Genomic DNA, 21,885 nt, shown 5'->3' with positions numbered 1-21,885 from the left:
GAGTAAGTTTCATATTTGGGGGGGGGGGGGGGGCTGAACACCTTTTTAAACTCCTGTACATATACATAATGGAACCGAGAGGGGGTCTCCCGCACCCCCTGCACATCCTTCATAATAGCGGGGGATGTGGCACCGCAGGGGTGGGGACGACGACTCACTTTTCACGCTGATGCGCTGCATGACGGCTCCAGCGCTATTTCGATCATGGAGTACTCTAATAAGGAGGCTAGGCGGACTCCCTTTTCCAAAACGAGTCGCGCGGAGGTTGGTAGTATTGCACGCACGGATCCCTCAAGAAAACAGTTTGGCAGGAAAAGAGGTTTTTCCCAGCAAAGTAGGTAGGCAGTTAGAAACTTTAAAAAAAACTGCCCCATTGTGGATAGTTTTGTAAAGCCATCCTCAAACTTTAAATAAAGGAAGCCTTTTAAAGCCAGGGGGTGCGTTTAAATAAATATTTGTATATAGACAATGCTAGCAGAGGAGGAACATTTTTTCCAGCCAGTTTGTCCATTTCTGTCTGCTGTTCTCTCACACAGGTCCCGGTTATTACATCACCAGGTCTCGCCCTACCACTGAGATCCCTTTGTGCTTTCTGCCTCTGGTTTGGCTCTTCCAATCTCCACCTGAAGTCTCTTCCAGGTGACCACAACCGTCTCGGTGAATTCCTTTGAGCTTCCTTCCCTTCACTGTTATAGAAGGATCTCTTGTCTTTGCGCTGCTCCTTCTTTGGAAAATGCTACCCCATTCTGGCATCTTACATACTGACCCTGTCTTAACGCAGGAATACATGCGGAGAACTACAGGAGATCCTCTACAGTTCTGCCACTTTAATACTCTGCGTTAGGCAACCCATAGCGCTGTGACCTCCAGCTTAGGAATTCATACTCTGCCTTCTTATATAAAAACATTAAAAAAAAGGTGCCAGGATGCGCAGTCACAAACAGCAGTGTGAAGAGCACTAGATTAATCTCAGTGCTAACTGCGCCAGCATCTTTTAGTATATTAATTTAAAGTTAGTGCCCGTGCTATCCTTCACTAAATGAATCGACATCCTTTACAATGTTTACCAACCTATGCCACTCAGTTACATTTCTTTATCTGAATATTTTTTAGATGGTAGTAATTTTAGAGGGTAAAGGTTGTTTGTGGGTTATTTGGTTTTTTTTAAATGTTTTAAGATGAAACCGGTACCGATTTTTAGTCATTTGTCTCTCAGCCCTGATAAAAGCAGCGGTACCAAAACATTCATTAAAGTTTTCCCATCAGTTTTTGCTTCAGGGCAAAAATCAGGCCAGTTTTGCGCCACTGTTTCGCCGAATGAAAATGATGGAACATCGATAAGTGTGACCCAGTTTTCACACCGGAGGAAACTGGCAGGACATTTAAATAAATGAGTCCTCCCCACACACACACACAGTGTGCCCTTTGCACAACCTCTCGGACGCTAAACGATTGACCATCAGAAATTGCGCCAAGCTCGCATAGAATATAAAAAAATCATGGCTGCCGATTTTGTTTGTCTTATTTATTACTACTATTTAAAATATAAATAGTAACCCCCTTAGCAGAAGTTTTGCTCCCAAATATTTAGGTCATGTTCAGCCTTCGTGATCATTAGCCACATAAGTGAAAACCTTGTCAGAAGTTCTCTGTCCGAGACAGGTGGAGCTTGCAAACATCCTGTGGGAAAAGAGCGAAGGAGTGAACTAAAGCTAATAGTTTACCGGTTCGACCAATGTTATCAGCCATATAGGAATGCGATTATTTGGAATTAGGATCACAGTGGAAGTGCTCAGGAGGTACACCATAGCTAACTAATGTGAACTCGAAAACGTATTGACTATACGATTTCAAACTTTGACAACTTGCAGCTTCAAGCGTTTTTTCATATCTGATGCTTGTAAGCAGAGAATATTTTAAATCAGCGAAATGCAGCCTTCTTCAGAGCAAGAGTTACTGCACAGTGGTCCTTCCTTGGGTTAAGATCCAATTAATCTCTCTTCACACCGTGTTTTAAACTGCTCGTTCAAAATATACTGTTCAATTAAAGCAACATAACAGCTGCATATAACACTGGAATATAAAGAGTATTTAATATATAACCTATCCCCATAACAATATGCATTGTTTCTTCATTCCACGTTCCTTGATAGAGGAATATATCCTTCCTCCCATAACGAAATCCGTTTCTATCAAAAGTTTGTTGCTTCTGATTTGTATATGCGAAAAATAAAAGAAGAGGAGGACAAGGGAGGATTAAGGAGAAAAAAAGCCAGTGAGAGAAAAAAAAATAACTACGTTTGAATGTTTATCCTGGAATGGGTTCAACTGTTGATTATTTGTGAAAGGCAATTAAAACTCGCATAGGGTAGAAAAGGAGAAGGTTTACAAAACCTTGAGATTTAGAAGGTGGAAAATATCTCAGCACCTCACTAAAACAGTTTAAACTCTGGCAATAGTCCTTAAATTCGTCATAAATATGTTTGTTTGTTTTTTACATTTTTTTGCAAGGACTGTTCAGGTTCCTGTTGCTAGATGGTGTTTGACGAACCCAAAAGCAGTAAGCACAAAGCTAATTCAATGATAAGCCCTGTTGAATATTGCTCCTGGAAATCTGACACACTGTGTGCATCGGTAATTGGCTACCTTCCTGCATTGAATATTCATTTATTGTCAACTAAACGTTAAATATTGTTGGTATGAAAAAAGTTTCTTCAAGATATCAATGTGTCAAGAACTGATTATCGGAACGATATGCGGAAAGGGAATAACAACTATCTTTTACTTTCAGCCAAGTGTCATCATTAAACGAAAAATTAGAGATCTGCACAATACAAAAAAATGTTGTGGAATTTCTGGAAAGTGTCTTTCTTTATATTTCACTTTCATTATTTTTTCTCTTTTTTGTTTTCTTCTTTTTTTTTTTTTTTTGCCCTGCATTTCTAATTCCTCTTTTCTCTACCTTTTCTTTTACTTCCCCTCTGTCACTCCTACTTAGATTGCTTTAAATATACATTTCACTAAGCCATTCTCCCTTTCTCCTTCAGTCATATGAAATGAATTTACATATAATGAAATGCTCGAGGGACTATCCATTGACTTTTTTTTATCCGCACCATATTGTATGTTTGTGTCATATGTTACCAATAAATTATAAGCATTAAAACTTAGAATCACAAAATATAGTGCTTACCATAAAAATATTTGGGCGAAAATCCAGGAATGTATAGCTATTATAGAATGAGATGCTGCCAAAATTTCTCCATTAAATTATAATTTTCCTATATGTTATAAACTATGGAGTTTTAGCTTTCAAATTATTTCAGTTTCTAGTTCATCTAGAAAGAAAATGTTAGCTTTAATTCAATTTTATTTTTTAGACAAACAGCTAGACAGTGGCCCCAAGTATTAATAATTATGCAGGAAAATATTACAGTACAAAGTGTAGTTAGTCACTTAAAGGGCCAAGTTTTTCAAAGAAAAAAGGGGAGTTCTCCTAGTTGATGCTTATAGATAATTAGGCAGTCCTCTGTTGAATAGTGTGTATTAAATATATTTTCACAAGAGTTACAGAAAGATCTAAAGGGAGAAGAGAATTATAGGGCACCAGAATGAGAGAGACAGCTGGATCTTAAATGTTGCAATGATTAATTTGGTGCATGTCTGTGTCCAAATATAATCAATGTATGATGTAACCTAATATCTATTAGAACATAAAACTGCCTGCAAATCAGAGGTTTCTGAATATGTGCTGCTCTGTTGCTGAACGGTTGATTAAAAAAAAAAAAGAGAGAGAGAGAGAGAAAAGAAATTTATTCCAGCATTATCCATTACCTGGTCCAAATGTGCCATGCTAAAAGGTAACCAGAGGACTCTCATTTTCCCTTTTTAGTTTGCATGAGTTTTCATGAAAAGCATTTGTAGGTTACTATTTCACAGAAAATAATACCAATGAATAGTATTCACTGCTATTAAATAAAAGCCTATGTAGAGCAAATGTTCCAAAGGTCTTCATTACATGGTGAATTGTCACTTGCCTCAGCACTTCTAAAGTCGCTTCACACCCACTTATTTTTTATCATACATACGCTAAGAACATTTGTGTTCATAGTAACTCATATATAATTTTTTTAAAACATACTGTAATTCCCCTTGCCCTTTCTAAATTCCTAAATAGTTTCAAGATAGTCAATGTTAACAGCTATAAGAAAATAGTGCCTTGCTTAATTAATATAGAACATCTTTCTTCATCAGCTTAACGACGGAGAATGTATGTAAATTCAGGAATAGATGATGACACATTACAAATAAGCCGGCCTTCATAACAATGTGTGTCCAACCTTCCTGTGTTCCTAAAGGAGCATCTGGGCAAATTATTATATTTAATCGAGTTCCTTCGATATTGCAGAGTGTAGCAAACTAAGAAGAGAAGTGACTTTCTGGAAAACAACGCACTTACAAAAAAGTATTTTGATGGCCTGCTAATGATTAACTTCTCTAAATGAGCCTTACCTTTATTTATGCAATGAAATATAACTTTATTCTACTAGGTGTTTCCTGGTGTCTTCCTCGTGTATCAGAATATCAGCGCAACCCAAAGTACAAACAAAATGTGCAGTAAGGATCCAATGTTCTGCTGAAGATCCAGCTTCATATCATTCAAATGAGGATGTTAATTTCAAAAACGATTTGTTAATATATTATTGGAATCTACATGTTGGTAGTCAGCTATCACTATAAAATTTCACACTAAGCGCTTCCATCTGGCTGAATTCCGACCGAAGCTGCAGTTTTATAGAAACACGGTGTGATAGTAGCATATCATTACCAAGAAAGTGTCTATAATGGCCATTCCACTTCAGTATTATTTCTTTATCGTTTATTTTCTTTACGTTGTTTATGGTCAGGATATGTGTCACTTTAGTTCAAGATTTTCCTTTCCAAGGAAATTTTAATATATCGTATAACTTCAGGGGAATGAGATTAGTGATAATACAAGAAAGAAACTGCATTCAAAGTGGTAAAAATAAAACCGTTGATGTCCTTTATATAGAATAAACTTTTTCAACGCTTCCAGACTGGAGAGCCCCTTCCTTTTGGTGGAAGCACGATCACAACTTGCTAGTTAGAAAAAAAGAAGCACTGGAAATGATTTATCGGTATGAAACCAGCAACACTTAAAATCGTAACATATGTCTGTTAGCTTCCATTAGGGCTTTATAAATTAAAAAAAAACATTTTTGACCACAGAAATCATTTTAAGTTCCGTTTTCTATTTTAGCTCTTACAATTCGCATTACTCCATTCAAACTTGTGTTTATATATGGGTTTTTTTTTCAAAGGAGGACCAGCAATTTCCGCTTCTATTATGATCCTATACATAAAACCACATCTTTTTTTAAGCAGTTCATGAAATCATTGAATAAGATATAAACTTATTATTTTAACAGATCATTTTATTGATTTCTAGTGAGACCGTTCCCACTTTAAATATTTACTCAATGCATGTTTATAAATTAGATTAAATTCAAATCTATATAAAACTGCTGAGAAGTAGAATATCTATCAAAATACTAAAAATAATAATAATAATAATCATAATCATAATAAATTAATTAAATAAGCCTTACCTGTAAACTTCTGGCATCGCTGCGGAGTTCTCCTAAGAAAAGAGAAAATTCCTTCTTTCACTGAGGACAAAGGGAACTTTTATTTCCCACAATTAATCTAGTTCAGATAATTCAAGACAGTGAAAAGTGTGTTTAAAAGCCGGTAAAAAGCGTATTGTATTTCAGACTCCAGTAACCAACTGCTTAGGTTTTTTCAACGCATAACGGAACCATTTTCAAAAGCTTTCGAAAATAACTACTTGAGTGAGTGCATTCCAAAATTATTTTCTTAAAAATTATATCAACAGTAGTTTTAAGCAGTCCTTGAAAGTTCTGTAGTTTGCAGCCAGCTGGGATTAACTTCACTGCATGGAGTTTCAAAACTGCTTTTCCCCTCACTTAGTATGTGAGGTCCTGATTAACTCTTTCTACACTAACCCATCTAGGGCATTTAAGGCCAATATTAGATAAAAATAGGTTTAGTGGACATAAACTATTAAGCTCCACTATCTTCCATAGATGTTCTGTCGGCTGGGATACATCTTGCATCCTGTAATCTTATAACATACGTTTAAGAGTACTTTTTCCAGGCAAGATGCATTAATGATTGCTTATAATAAAAACCAGGATGACTGGGAATATACATGATTGTACAATGGCTAAGCAGTTTATGATACTGTACTAAGGAGAACATTGTTCTTCCACAGATTTCAGTGACATTTTATCAACTTTGAATAACGATGATCAACCTATTTTAGAAAAGGAAAAACTTATACAAAGAAAAAATGAAAGGTTTTTCGATTTCGATAAAATTTAGCTTCTTGGACGAGCATGAGGATTGTACGGTTCTCCAGTTTGAGTTTAGCCTTCTTAAAATCGTAATTCAATTACAAATTGTAAAAGTCCTCCCCCACCGGAAAAAAAAAAATCAACCTCCAAAGTGAAAAGATAGGGCATAGGCAAAAAAACAACTAACTTTTCATTAAAAAAAAGAGCTAAAAAATAACCTTCCATTCAAAGAATAAAGCCCATATTTAATTACATGTGCAACATTTTAATTCCTAGGTGAAAACATGGATGCTTTCCTATGTCTAAAAATCCAAATGCTTTTATAACGATTTCCAGCATTTATGGAGTTAACAAGCAATAAAAATCAGACTGTGAGAATGTTAGCCCTTTCAGCCATGCACTAGACATTAAACTTTTTGAGGACAATTGGTTAAGTAGAGTTAACCGTTGCCTATTCTCCCTGAGGTAGCTTCCTTTTTGATCCTGCCGAGCCTGGCGCCTTCCAAAACATAACTTGTCTGCCTTATTAAATGCTTTGACTTATGGTGAAGGATTGCCTGGTGCTTTTCAATTGAAGCTGCAACAACCTGAAAGAACCAAGACAGGCTGAACAGCAGAATGGCTGGGACCGCCGTAATAAATTAGCAATTACTTTGATAAGTAAAACAGCAGACCTGAAGTCGAATCCAAAGTTCAGGAAAATTGAATGAGAGCTCATTCCCACACAACACTGAATCAAGTGAACTAAAAAAAAAAAAAAAAATGCCATGAACTGCAATCTTCTCCTGTACTCTTTACAGTCTGCTAATGACTTGTTCCTAACTGAACTTTGAGAAGTTAAAAAAATATATTGGTAAATATTTTTCTTGTTTACATTTTACAGAATGAAGTAGGAAATTGGAACAAAAGTAGTTGTTTTTGGGCAATGCTGTTAACATCAAACGGATAAATGCAACTAATTTATTTAGATGCCTGGGTTTTAAGAAAACACTATTTGCATGCCAGAGAGGGGCTCTCCCCCTCCCTCAGGCTTTCAATAAGAGGCTTAGTAATGGGGAGAAAGACGCTTTCTAAAGGCTGCCCTACTGGTTAATTGCACTAAAATTGCTCTGGTGGCTCTGTGCTCCTTGGAGATTAGAGCCTAAAGCTATCAATAAACCTCCCCAGCAAGACATCTATGATTAACTACTCATTTCTTTCAAAATCGGTCTTGATGCCTTTTAGAGACAGGGCGGCCAATCCAAGCCGCTCCTCCTTGACGTCATGGGTGGGAGAAAGCCCTCCGATTGGAGGGCGGCGCCATGAAAAGGAAACAGCGGAACTTTAATAGCTGTAGAGCGTGTCCGAGTGCAGAGATTGAGGCGGAGAGTGCGGCGGTGGCGGCAGCAGCAGCAGCAGGAGGAGCAGGGCTGGAGCCATTGTGTTTTTTGTTGTTTTTTTGTTTTTTTTTTTACGGAGGCGGCGTTTAATTTTTTGGCTTTCCTCTTCAGTTCAGTGGAGTACATATACACACATTTGACATTTTGTTTTTTCCTGAAAGAGAAAAGTTTATGGCCCCCTATTCCCTGATCATGAATCCGAGCCAGAGGTCTCTCAGTCCAGAGACGACGCATCCAGAGACGGAGGAAGCAGGGAAAGAGGAGTCGCCGGCGGCCAACATCACGGAGAGCGCGAAGTGTGTGCCCAAGGAATGTAAGAGCCAGGCCTCCAGTCTGCCTTTCAGCGTCGAGTCCCTGATCGCGGACAGAAAGCCTTTCAGGACTCCGCTCGTGAATTCGGAGCCCGGACTATTAGCGGTTAACCCTCCGCATGCCGGAGAGCAGCAGCGGCAGCAGCAGCAGCAGCAGGCGCCTCCCTCACGGACCCTGTATGCCGACAAAGGTTACTCAGGGGAAGACTTTGCCACCTTGCCGGAAAGATCAAAGCACGACCTGGAAGGTCTGGGGGACAAGGAAACGAACTCTTGGTATCACAAATCCTCCTACTCGCCCCCTCCAAGTAAGTATATTTAAAACGGATTTACCTCCCGGCTCGCCGGAAGGCCACTTGCCTGCCTCCAACTCAAAAGCAGAACTGCTGTCTGCAATGCTCTCTAGAGAGAGCGCAATCTTCCGTGAGACTCCAAGGCTTTCGCTTCTCGCTCGCCGGCAAAACCGATGTCGCCGTGTTTTTGAAGTAGCAGTAGAGAGAGACAGGCCTCCTAGATTTGTGGCTGCGATAAGAAAGTTTAAAAAGAATAAAATAAAATAAAGCATACGCTGGTGCACTTTTTGGATTCTTGTATGGCTTGTATTGGGAATCTGGAGGAAGGCGAGTGATGGATTGGGTCAAAAAGATGTTAACCTTCCTGCCAATGATCGTTTTAATCTTCAGAACGAGAGATGGGCTCTCATTAATAAACTGCAAAAAAAAAAAAAAAGGGGGCTTCAGCATTATTTGCTATAATAATAGAAGTATTTCGAATATTAGTAAATACGATCTACTAAAACAGTCAACCTTTCACTATGTTCCAAATTACCAAGATAAGATCTGCTAAAGTAGTTAAATAAATGACCATCATAATTGATTTTACTTTCCTATACCTTTACAGATATTGTGATGCAGGATGCTAGAAAGTGGTGGTTTAAAGCTTCTTGATTCTAATATAGAAACTGATGCCACTAAAAACTAATCCGTACTTAGACTAACCTCCTGCATTATCCCACTACGTTTCCACATCACTACTTATTCCTGTGAAACTGCGTGCCTTTTCCGACTGAACTTCTGTTAACTTTTTTTTTTTTTAATATTTCTACTATAATTCTGTTCATTAGTAATTTGTGCATAATCTGTGCCTCAAAAGAAGGTAATGCCAGACGTCCAGACAAGAGACACATACACACACACACTTTTTTTTTTTTTACTTCAGAGACTTGCTGCACAGTCGATGCAATTCTGTAATTTATAGCTAATCACTAGAAAACTATTGTATTAATGATAATTGTAAGCATCCTTTTTTTTTTTTTTTTTTCCAAACCTTTCTCCCATTCACTTACGGAAAATAACATTTTGAATGGTAGGGCCTGAACAAATAACCTACTATGATTTTTAGCCAGAGAATACTTTTTTGACTCTGAAGATGACTGGGGGGGGGGTTTTCTCTCTCTTTTTTTCCGTACAGTTTTAAGATGAAATCTGTAATTTTTAAGCGTTCTAACTTCTGTCCTAAAACCATTTTCATTGAGCGGGCACTTCAACAAGCTGTCTCCGTGAGCCCCCGAGAAAACTTCCAGAGCAAACTGTTCAGCAGGCCTACCCGAGGGCAAGCTTCTCCCTAGGACAAATCACCCAGTGCCTACTAAGTAAAGCACTACGTACTACTAAAGCTATTATTAAGTATAATAAAGCTTCAATACGAAAATGTATTTTTCTCAAACTCTGAATTAAATAGCAATGTTAGTATAACTTCGGTAATTTGTTTTATAAAATGTTGTCAAGTTTGGGGATAGATTTTGCAGCTTATTTACGATCGCCAACATCCAGGGCTGTTTTGGTCTCTTAGGTGCTGGACAGATTCTCAGTACTTCGGTGTTTTTAAAGAATTCTATACCTGGACCAGCAGCAGCGCTGACACACAGCCAACCCTCGCTTATCACACGGAATAAAGATTCCCTACTCCCTTAAATGTTTATAGAAGTTCAAGGTTCTTTCACAGTCTTGAGTTTTGGCGCTTCTTATAGGAGTGTCGAGTAAATTCTCCTCCGGATTTCCTACTTAAACCTATTTTAGGATCTATTTAGAAATGAATCAAGTCTGTGCAACCGTTCATATAAGTCAATAAGAGAGCAATATATATATATATATATATATTTATTTTTTTTTACGTCCAAGTTTAAAAATCGTTTTCATATTATAAAAGAGAGAATCCTTAGTTATCGGGCAGAGGCAATTTAATGATGAATCTCAGGGATGGCGGGTTTCGAGTAGAATTTTATTATTTTCATTTTTAAAGTAATCTCCTTGGAAAAAGTGAGAAACCCTAGATCCAAATGACGCATATGCCTAACTCGTATCCTTTTTAAAAAGGATTATTAGCAAACAAAACGTGTTTGGGAATTTCGAGTAACCACGGTTTTCATAGGCACACAAGTAAAACTATTTATTTAACATTTTTTTTTCTCTGTTTGTACAAGTACTAAAATCTTATCTCTGTCTGCACAAAGGAACCGAAGAAGAAATATTAATTCAAAACCTAGCCTCCTATTTCGAAATTCATTTCAGCAGGTAGAAAAAAAACATGAAAACACACTTAGCTTATAAGATCCACATTTTTATTTTTATTTTTTGTTGGCTTTTTTTTTTTGTTTTTGGAGTCCAAGTAGTTCTATGCTCGACAGTTAAGTATACCCTTAGAAACATTTTCCGAAGACGAACATGTTTTTAAGATTAAACCATTTGTGAGTAAACAGCAGGCCATACCTGCCTACTAACTTTTCTAATTAAAAACTTTTCTTAAAGGTCGAAGGGGAGCCTTGTCAGGGACTAAATAAATACATAAACCCTTTCTCCTGGCGCCCCACCTCCCGAATAGTTTGTACTTGGGAGAAAGCCTTTAGAATAAACGATCTATACGTTTATGCTGTTCTTGTTATGCTCCTGTCTCTCGACTTTTTAATTATTTTTTTTCCACTTTGCTCTTCTTGGATCTCTACATCATTATTATAGGTTAGCACCCTGGCTGCATTTTTGGAATGATGATGCTGGGGGATTATTTATAGTTTTAACAGTTTAAACTCAGTACCTGCTTATCCAGAACTTAAGATGTGACCAGCTAAGGTGGATTGTCTTTTTTTTTTTTTCCTCTCTCTCTCTCTCTCTCTCTCTCTCCCTTTTCCCTCACCCGCAGGACACCCGAGCCCTCCTCCGTGTACGCTGAGGAAACACAAAAACAACAGAAAGCCTAGGACCCCTTTCACCACCTCCCAGCTGCTGGCGTTGGAGAGGAAATTTCGCCAAAAGCAGTACCTATCCATTGCCGAGAGGGCCGAGTTCTCCAGCTCCCTGAACCTCACGGAGACCCAAGTCAAAATCTGGTTCCAGAACAGAAGAGCCAAAGCGAAGAGGCTCCAGGAGGCGGAACTGGAGAAGCTGAAGTTGGCCGCCAAGCCCCTGCTGCCCTCCTTTGCCTTGCCTTTCCCGCTGGGTGCTCACCTGAGCTCGGCCTCGTTATATGGGCCCTCCAACTCTTTCCAGAGACCTACCTTACCTGTGCCGGGACTCTTCACCGCCCCTGTCACGTACGGGATGTATTACCTGTCCTAGTCATCCTGGTTTAGAGACAGAGACAAAGTATCCTGGCAACTTGTTTTAAGAAAGGCCTTGCCCTTTTTTTTTTCATCATTATGAGAGGTTAAACCCAATGGGTCAAAGAAGGATGCTCGGAGCATATAGGAAGAGTTCTATTATTAGAACTTAGCCAAACTGACAGCTTAGGTACATAAAAGCCTTCATACTGTATGCATAGGTACGTTCCAATTATTTATCTATAGCCTTCACTATATATGTGAGTATCTATCTATATATATATATTTTTTTTTTAAATTGGTAAAGCCATGAAGTACGGCTAACACGAAAATACATTTGTCATTTCTGCCCCAGCCCTAATTTAGAAAATGAATTTTTGAAAGTCAAGACAGGAAGGTGAGCCAACGATAGTGTCAAGTTTTTTTTTTCTTAATAATGATTGTGGTATGCTGGTATTTTTCCTTGTTATAGTGTAGGGAACCTTCTGTCCATTAAAAATTAGTCTCAGAGAATCAAGCCGGTTTGTGACACACACCGCTTTCTATACTGTAAAAACCAGGGAACTAGCCTGTGGTGGTTTAAGAACTTAACCTGATGCCAATTAACGGTGAACCACTTGATTGGCAAAGCAGACTCTTCCCAACAAAAAGGAGCATTCACCAAAACGTTTCCCCAATGTAGACAGCTTCTGGTTTGTCTCCCAAGCACCGTTCTGAATGACTTGAAATGCAGTTTCCTGTAGGTATTTACGTCTCCCGTGCTTATGCATGGTTTTAACTTGTTGAAGTTTTTTCCTTTGTAAAAGGACTCTACCATAATTAATTCTCCCTTCCATTATTTATATGAACACTTCACGGTGTTGATATCCTCTAGTTTTTTTGTTTTTTTTAACCTAGTTATTTTGCTCTCACTCTTAAAGATGTTTCTAAGCGATCTAGCACTCAATTCAGAGCGAACCGCACTAAATCCTACATAATGCATCCACTTTGCCACCAATTGAGGCCAGGGGCACATTACCATCAGGCTAGGACTGGGGGTAACGGCAGCCCCGAGTGAAAAATGACGATTAGGCTGCTGCAGCGGGCCCCTGTGGTAGGAGTTCGATGAAGCAGGTTATCCCCACGGCAAATGCACTCTACAAAGCCTAATATTTATTGCTCCAAGACCTGAAAAAACGCTACTTAAGCAGCTAGAAAAGGTGCTTAAGGTCTTTGAGTAGGTCGTCTTATTGCAGAATAAGGGGTGCTAAAGTACACTGCAAAATCTGTGGTTTGCTCACTGCTTTAAAGAGGGACTGTCAGACTTTGCTGACCAGTATTCACAGTGAGGGCCGTTCCTCCTGTCAGCTGTCTAAGGCTGTAGATAGGAAATAGAGGGGATTTATTGGGTTTCTATTTTGTATTTGGTTCACAAGTAAAAAAAAATAAAAATACTATGGAATCCTGTTTATAGGAGTCTGTTACCAGTATTTAAAAAGATGTATTTTAAACTGTGTGCATATTCGATCTATGTAAAATCTGTTTACCTGATTTCAATAATGTATATATTTTTTATTTGTATAGAGTCTATGGATGGAATGGGACATCATTCCTATTTTGTATAAAGCAGTTAATAAAAATCTTTTAAATTAAACCAGTGTTGTTTTTTTCTGGACCTCACTTTTTTTTTTTGGGCAAAAGACTATATATACATTACAGAGAAATATTAATTCTATTTTTTAGAAGTCCTAGCATCAGAAATGTTGTACCCTTTAATGATTTTTTTCATATTTACAGATGTTTACTATCAATGGGCATGATTCACAAAGTATTTTCCCCCATAGATACATATAGGACCCGATTCTTTTCTCCCATTATTTGCAAATTACATGCAAGTTTAAAATTAGCATATATTGGATGAAAATAAAAACAATCTGAACACAGGCTATCCCTTTCAGCAGCAAAAATTAGTTCAAGAGATAGAAATGCCATGGGGATGGCCTAATGTCAATCAATAAAAACACCCTTTTATAAAGATAAATGCAGCCTGATTGGATAGTATTCATTCTAATTTAATAATACTATCCTTTAGAAACTAACTTGTGTAAAATACAACGAAATAAGAAAACAAACATCCTTGATTTTATAAACAAGTAATTTTCTCAATTCTTGTTTTTCCTGTGAAAAGAAAAAAAAAATTTCCTGTGATGAATGGAAGTCATTGCTGCAAGAAACCCCTCCAGGAAGATATATTGGGGAGGTACTCTGCCCTTTCGCAAACATTCAATCTGCTGTTCAGGCAATTAATTCATGTATAGTGTCCACTTCCAGTAACAGTATACCCATTACCCATCATGCTTCCTAATATAAAAAGGGCATAGCTTGCACTGGACACCACTGGCACAGATTTTAAAAAATGGTTCAATCAGCACAAGTTTGAGACTTGGGAGAGGAAATGCTGCTCCTGAAGCTAACTGCGATGAAGCCTGGAGGACAGGCCTCACTGCTTACAAGTTTCAAATTTGTGCTAAATGAACCTTTTCTGGGTTCATCAGGAGACGACCGCTGTGGGTGGGCGTGTGTGTGTGCCTGGGATGGAGCCCTAAAGTGAGAATTAATTTTATGATTGCTTTCAGAGTAAGCAATTATGAAGATACACTTTGTATGCCTTTCACTTATGTGTGACCCAAAACTTTCCAGGGGGGAGGAAAGGGCAGGGACACTTATTTTATAGGAGCAGTTTACTCTTTGTATTCGATTTTGTCCAATGCTGGGTTCCTGGCTTTACTGAAAACAAAAATCTGAAATACTGAAGAATGCATGACACTGAAGCAGCAAAGCATTATGCTAATCCTAACAGGCATTACTGTAATTGTTTCTGAAGCAATAAAGCTTGGCAGCGTTGGCAGCTTCCTAGGGCCTGCCTGGAAAGTCCTGCGATCTCCCACAGGGTTGTGTGCGGCTCAGTCTACTCTCACTGCCTCCCTAAGGTTTATTTCAAGATTAAATAAGACATGGAATTTTAAAACCCATATGCTTGCGGGAGTAGAAGCAAGATTCAAAATGCTTCTCACGGAGGGCTGAGCAGATGTGACCAAAAAGGAAAATAATAATGACAAAAAAAAAGAAATGTTTGAGACCAAACATGCTAAATTTCATTGGTTTCATTTCACAACCTAGCAACCAATGGCAGAACGTACTGGATTGTTCTGGTAAAATAAGTTGGAACATGGTGAGGGGAGGGAGGACTCAGTCGCAAGGGCTTAAGGCAGCACGAAATGCCCAATTTACAACCCAGCACTAGGAATAAAGGGCTCATTAGCAAAGGTCACAATTTGCAACTTAATAAGGGATCTTGCCGATGAGCCCATTTTCATATTAAAATCGAGGTTCATCAAACAGGCAGACTGTAACATTATCTTTATCAAAACAGAATTGTGCTTGCTTAGCTCTCTGTGCTCCAAATTTACCGCTGCCGAAAAGCAAGGGCAAATTTGGGAGGAAAAGTTTCAAAAATGTCTTTATGTTGAAAAATGTTTCCTCTCACCCCGGCTTTGCGATTTACTCAACAAAACCTTTCACTTGGGACAGGTTATTATGTTTGGAGGTTTCCTATTTATTTATTAGAGGTCAGTGTGAGAAAGAAGTATTTTTTTGCACCGTGTAATCTGCCAGGCTGCGGCCGATGCCCGCGCTACAAACCGCGCCAGTCTCTGAGCTGAGCTCCATGTCACTAACGCTTCGCTGCATGCTAACGACTGCCTGCACAGGAACGCGAACCAGCGCTAAACCTAGGATCTTGCTGCACAGCATCGGCTGCTTTTGTAAATGTTTAGCTTATGTCATGTTATCCGGTCCTGATTTTAAACTGTGTCAATTAATGCAGCCGTCACTTCTAGCATCTGCAGCTTGGCCATTTCGGGTCTTTATTACTTTATATTTTGTTTGCATTTCCACAACTTCCACCTTTTCTTTTTTTTTTCCCCCCTAATAATACAGTTTTGTCCTGTACGTTTTCCATTCTTTGTTCTGGTCATGCCTTCGTTAAAAAAAAGAAAAATGCTCTTCCTTAAGTCTGCTTTTCTACTGTCTAAGTCATGCGTTACTTGTGCTTGCACGCTCAGTCTCACAGGCAGCAGAATGGTTAAATTTGGCAGTAGACTTTTTAGAATTGGCTTAATCAACACCCCAGAGAAAGATTCCCGTTTGCAGTGAGCTACCAGTTATTTTTCGGTTCTTGCAAAACTGCCACTAGAGAGGCTTTCCACATTTAAACCTCGTATTGCATTTGTAACTAAAAGTCTGCTGATTGGATAAACTTGTTTTCTTTCCTTTTAAACTGGTATTAAGCTAAGTAAATATAACCCACTTAAACCAGATGCGCATTGTAATACAATTCATTTTAAAACGGTATCATTTTAGTTGAATGCCATTTCGGGAATTTATTTATTGCCTAAAAAGTTAGTTTTTGTGGAGGAGAGTAGGGAGCAGCTTTCTCCTGCCCCTTGGGACTTCAGAACCTGCCCCCCACTAGGACTATGGTATGAACCTCCTCTGGTAGGAGTGCTCCATTCTTCATTTCCTCTTTATAACCCCGTCGTCACAGCCGCAATTCTCTCTAGGGACCCACAGAGCACAGCTCCCTTTGGAACTAGTATGCGGGTAGCTGGGATTCCCTCGCCAGAGGCTGTAGTAGCCCTAGCCCTGCAAGCCAGCCCAATGAGCAGAAGATGGCGGCAGAACAGAATCCATTCTTGACTCATGGTAGTACACAGCGTAGCCCGTTAACTAGTGGGCTACCCGCCCATATTTTTTATTCAAATATAACCCCATTTGCCACAAACAATAATAGCTTTCCATGTCCACTTTCACCATTCAGATGAAGTTCGGGGCAAATGCATGTGAATGAGCCTATTCCTCATTCACTCCCCATGTAAAAAGATAAATGTGCGTCTCAGATGCACATTTAACGCTCAGCTATTAACGCCTGCCAGGTAAAAAGTACAGAAAAACAGAAAAAACTGCTTTTCTGTTATTTTATTTTTACTTTAAAAAAGAAGTAACTCGGCAGACCGCCAAATTATGAAGACCGACACCAGTAAACTCAGCCTTGGCTTCCAGAACGTGCCTGCCTGCCTGCCAGTAATGAAAATGGCCACAGCGTTTATCGGCAGCCATTTTCATTACTGGCAGACGGCCGGTAACGAAAACCGAGGCTGAGTTTACCGGCATCGGTCTTCATAACCGGCAGTCGTGGGGATCACGTTAGCAAGGAGGCACTAGGGTCGCGCAAGCGACCCTAGTGCCTCCTTCCTAGTGTGACCCCCTAATTTACATATTGCATGGCACCCCCCCTTGCAGGCGCCATGCGTGCATTAAGAGAGCGGGCGCTGAAAAGTCAGCGCCCACTTTCCGCAAACATTATTGCATAGACTCCTTCGTGTGGTTATATGGCATAAGGAAAAACAGTCAAGATCTAATGCAATAACAATAAAAGTGAGTAGCCCAGAGGTTAGAAAAATAAAGTAGGAACTGAGAGTCTAGGGGGTTCAATTACAGCTTTCACCAATTTTTTGGCATCTTGGGCATCACTTCATCTCCTATTACCTAAAGTACGTACTCACAAGACGATGCAGAAAGGTGCGATCAGTCAAATGTACCTTTCTGCCTGCAAAACTTGTTGGTGCTGCAGCAACAGGGTTTGGGCGCAGAAAATGTGCGTCCCTAAATGGGAGGACTGCTTAGCTCCTTCAAATGGAAATCTCATGCAAATGAGGGCATTAAGGAGTACTCCCCCATGCAGAGAGCCTGCATCTGCCAGCATACCTTTTTTACTGCTGGAAACTTGATCACTGGGCCAGGGCTGGAGTTAAGTTTGCAGCACTGTGAAAAAAATAGATAAAAAGGCAAAAAAAAAAAAAAAAGGTTTTTTAAAAAGTATAAAAAGAGTCAGCGGCAGTACCGGCAGTCACCTCTACTTAACTACTTAACCAGATAAGTACTGACTTATCCAGGTAAATGGCAGCAGCCACCACTTATCCAGATAAATCAGAATCTATCTGTCTATCTAGCAGCAGGAAGTAGCTACCAGATAGCTGAATAAGTACTGACTTATTGGGCTATCTGGCACAGTTTGCCCCTTCTTAGCCAGGTAAGTACTTTATACACCTAAGTAGCAGTGACTCGCACCAGAAAGCCGGAGAAGTACTGACTGATCTGGCTATCTGGCAACTGCTTCTCACTGCCAGAAAGTGGGGTGGCAGCCCCTGCCACCACTTACTCAGTAGCTCATCAGGGATGCCTCTACCTCCCTTCCCAAGTTAAAATGTGTGCTCAGCACAACTTAAACAGGCCAATGCAATAAATGTGCGCAGAAAACGGGCGCTCGGTGTTGAGCGCCTGCTTTCCTAGTGTACGCCCAGTCACCTCTCCTGAGCGCACGATGCAATATTTAAAGGAGGGAGTCACACTAAAAAGGAGGCGCTGGGGAGACGAACGTGCATCCCTAGCACCTCCTCAGCATCGGGTGGCTGTCACAAGTGGGTTGGGAAAACAGACGCTCAAGTCTATGAGCGTCCGTTTTCCCCCCGCTACCGGCATACACACACACACAAGACACACGACATCCAGAATTTTTTTTTTAAAGACTTCTTTGTTTTTAAATAAATACTGCTTTATTCGGTTCTTCCTATTTAATATTGTTACGATACTATTAGGAGGAATCACAGAAAACAGGATTTTTTTTTTTTTTTTTCTATGTACCCTTGAGCTTAGCATTCCTTTAAGCAAGCCCTGGGCTGGCGTAAAATTTGCCGCGATACAAGGGCACATTGGCCGCGAGGGGAAAATTTATTGGATAGTGGGGATTAGCTAATAGCCTCATCTACATGAATTTGGACGTGCTAATCCCCGTATTGAATCGGGAGGGTTATGGACGCGCATTCAATCACAAGTTAAGCTGTGCGCAGTGGCTAGCACATAGTATTCCATTGGCCTGAAAGTTTGGGTGCATTTTTTTTTTCAACTTCTGATGCATCTGCATAGCTTTAACTTACTGCATTAGGAGTTAAAAAAAATATTTTAAGCTGAGCATTAAAATCGTGTGCGGAAATCAAGCGCACAAGGTCTTAACGCTCAGCTACCTGCATCAGCCTGTCAGATTGCACACGGTCTGGGGCAGGAACGTGTTATACCGCACCTTCAACTCTAGTCCCAAATCAAGCCGGTTTTCAGGATGCCCACGATAAATATTCAGACATATTTGCATACACTTGGTCCAAGCACTAGGTGACTTTGCATAGTTTGGTTACGTTGAAAACTAGACCAGTTCCTGGCACTTGAGGACCAGAGCTATGGATCCTGGTTATAAACAATCAGCAGTGGCAGTTTTAATTAAACAATGTCACCATGACATTACTAATCCTACAGTTGTACAGTCACCAGGAGTGGTGTCACTAATCTCATGCTCTAAATTTTTAGTCCAGCAGCATCAAGGTCACTAATCCTATAATAAAGCAAAAAGCATGGTACTGATTTGTAAATTAATTCAGTGTGGCATTACCAGTTTGAGAATAGGCGTTCCCATTGTCACTCCTTGTTGTTTGATGCTTCCTGGATTATCAACGATTTCCCTTAATACTTTGTTAATCCTATAACCAAGCTGTAGTCAGCTCTGGAAAGTTAACTGATGTCACTGAGAACCCTATTTACTAAGCATTTTTTCCATAGACATAGAATGGGAGAAAATCTTTAGTAACAGACCCCCTAAGACTGAAAGACTTGTCATCTGACATTTAAGGGCAGCTTTATTGACCTGTGATAATTTTGATCAGTTACTCTGGGCAATGCCACACAATTAGCATGGGAAGGAAAGGGCTGATATTACATCATCTATGAAGCAAATGATATGTAAAAAAAAAATAAAAAATTGCAGTATTGTTATTGTAAAATATCTAATCACTCAGAAAACTAAAAGCACAGGGGATTTTAACCAAGACAGGCTTGAACAAGATTGCTGGAGCCACCACCCCTCCTGAAAAGCATAAATCAGGCCCTTCTCCGTTACTCACACTCAGTGCTTGGAGGAAGGTGTGGAGAGCAATAGAGGCATGGAGGATAGTATTGTGCTTAAGAGGGAGAGGAAGAGAACATTGCAAGTTCTGAGTTTGCTGTTTATTATTTTTCCAATTCCCTTCTTTATGGCTTGTCTTTTTACTGTTGGCATGCTTGAGGGTGTGAAAGCCTGTGTGGCTTGGTCTTTTTCGGCTTTGTGTGCTAGAGCGCAGAGTGTGTACCTGTGCAAGGTGGAGGAGAGCATGAAAGGGGCCACATGTTTGTGCATGAAAAATGTGAGTGGGGGAAGTTAAGGAGAGAAGACAGAGGAGGAGGGGAGGATATGGCAGAAGGGAAGCACCACCTCAGTTACCTGAACAGCTAGATGGGGGAGTGGTGGTACAAGATCAGCCCTACCTCGACCCCATCTTTGCATCATCTGATTCAGCACTGGCAATAACCATCTTCTCAACTAGGCCCTGCACTACAACTCAGTATAGTTCAGTCATTTTTTTTTTTAATTTAGACTCTTTTTGTGACTAATCAGTCACTTCATAGCAGATTACATTCAGGTACTGTAGGTATTTCCCTCTTCCTAGAGGGTTTATAGTCTAAGGACCCTGCTTACTAAGCTTATTTCCATAGACATAGAATGGGAGAAAAGCTTTAGTAAATCAGGACCTAATAGGGTCATTTATCAAAGGCGTATCACATGCGATAGAATGCAGATTAGGGGGAGGGGAGGAGGCAGGGCCGGGAGGGGCAGAGTCGGCGGTGTCTTCGTTGCAGGCGAACATTACTAACATTATCGTCGGCAGTAGCACACCAAATAGCACCTTTCACGGTGGCGCTATTTGGATATGTGGCAGCCGGCACACCGCCGTGGTGCAAAGGCTGCGGGCTTTCACAGGCCCGCCCGCCCCCCCCCCCCCCCCTTCACTCCATCTGTGAGGAATGATGAATCCAGGCCTAAGTTTGTACCTGAGACAATGGAGGTTGAAGTGGCTTGCCTAAGGTCACAAGAAGCAGCAGTGAGATTTCAGCCCTGGCTTTCCTGGTTCACAGCCTACTGCTCTAGCCACCAGGCTATTCCTCCATGCCAGCAAGAAGTCCATTGTGGCAAAGGACATATTATGAGGGGACTGCCATGGCTGATTGCAGTTTCAAGATGTTCTGGCATACTGCAGACCACAAAAAAAAAATAAAAAATAGTAAATAGAGCACAGACTTTGAAAGGTAGTGAAGATACAGGTTAATAGAAGAAAGTCGGCAGGAAGGAAGCCAGGTTCCAATCAGCAGCCTATTATAGACCACAAACCTCTGAATACTACGTGCAGAGCCCTCAGCTGAGTTTCCACAGAACCTTTCCATACATAGGAGCATAGAAGCCAACTTTTGAAAATGATTGGGGGTGCTGAGTTCAACACAAACAGAAAAAAACCAAAACAGTGGGTTATGAATGTGGCCGACCAGTCTATATTTTAAATGTCCAGACGAGAGCAGATAAATTGGACACGAGGAAGATTCATGCTGCCAAAATAAAAGCTAGGGAAGCACTCAAAGTCCCATTCATCTCCCCCATACTGGGCTCATCCTCACCAGTCTCCTCTCCACTCCTCCAGCAACCTATCCACACTCCAAGGAAAAGGTTCAAATCTCAGTGCCGTTGCTTGTGATCTTGAGCAACTCACTTTACCTAGGTGCTATCCATTAAAATGCCTGAGGCAATGGAGGGTAGAGTTCATTTTTTATTTTATTTATTTATTCGCTTTTATATATTGACATTCGTGGGTACATCATGCCGGTTTACAATATAACTGAAGGAGGAAATTACAAAAAACCAGGGTGGGGGGGGGGGGGGGGGGGGAGAGGGAGCAGATAGGAAGAGAGAAGGGGCGAGAGAAGAGGGAAAAACAGGAAGAGGAGAAAAGGAACAGTACCTGATGGAAAACAACAGAAGAACATAATAAGTAGCATTGCAAATTATACACTCAATAAGGGACTGTGTATAACCTTATACACTGTGGATAACCTTATATAAATTATACACTCCAAAAAATATTATATACAATAACAAAAATTATTATATACAATAATATATATTATCTTTAACTAGTACATACAGAAGACACTATATATGACATTACAAATTATGCGTTCAGAAAGGCAACTAT

General features: G+C 40.0%; 1 protein-coding gene across 1 annotated transcript; it reads left to right on the top strand.

Moving 5' to 3' along the window:
- The first annotated feature begins 7,782 nt into the window (after positions 1-7,782).
- Positions 7,783-13,307, top strand: LOC115095612 (homeobox protein MSH-C-like). Its single transcript, XM_029609593.1, has 2 exons — positions 7,783-8,396; positions 11,284-13,307. The coding sequence occupies exons 1-2, from the start codon at positions 7,949-7,951 to the stop codon at positions 11,697-11,699; spliced, it is 864 nt and encodes a 287-aa protein (XP_029465453.1). The 5' UTR covers positions 7,783-7,948; the 3' UTR covers positions 11,700-13,307.
- Positions 13,308-21,885: the final 8,578 nt, after the last annotated feature.

This window comes from Rhinatrema bivittatum, chromosome 7, assembly GCF_901001135.1.
Source record: "Rhinatrema bivittatum chromosome 7, aRhiBiv1.1, whole genome shotgun sequence".
NCBI classification, from domain to species: domain Eukaryota; kingdom Metazoa; phylum Chordata; class Amphibia; order Gymnophiona; family Rhinatrematidae; genus Rhinatrema; species Rhinatrema bivittatum.
The sequence above is the reverse complement of the archived record's forward strand: the minus strand, read 5'-3'. Positions and strand labels throughout refer to the sequence as shown.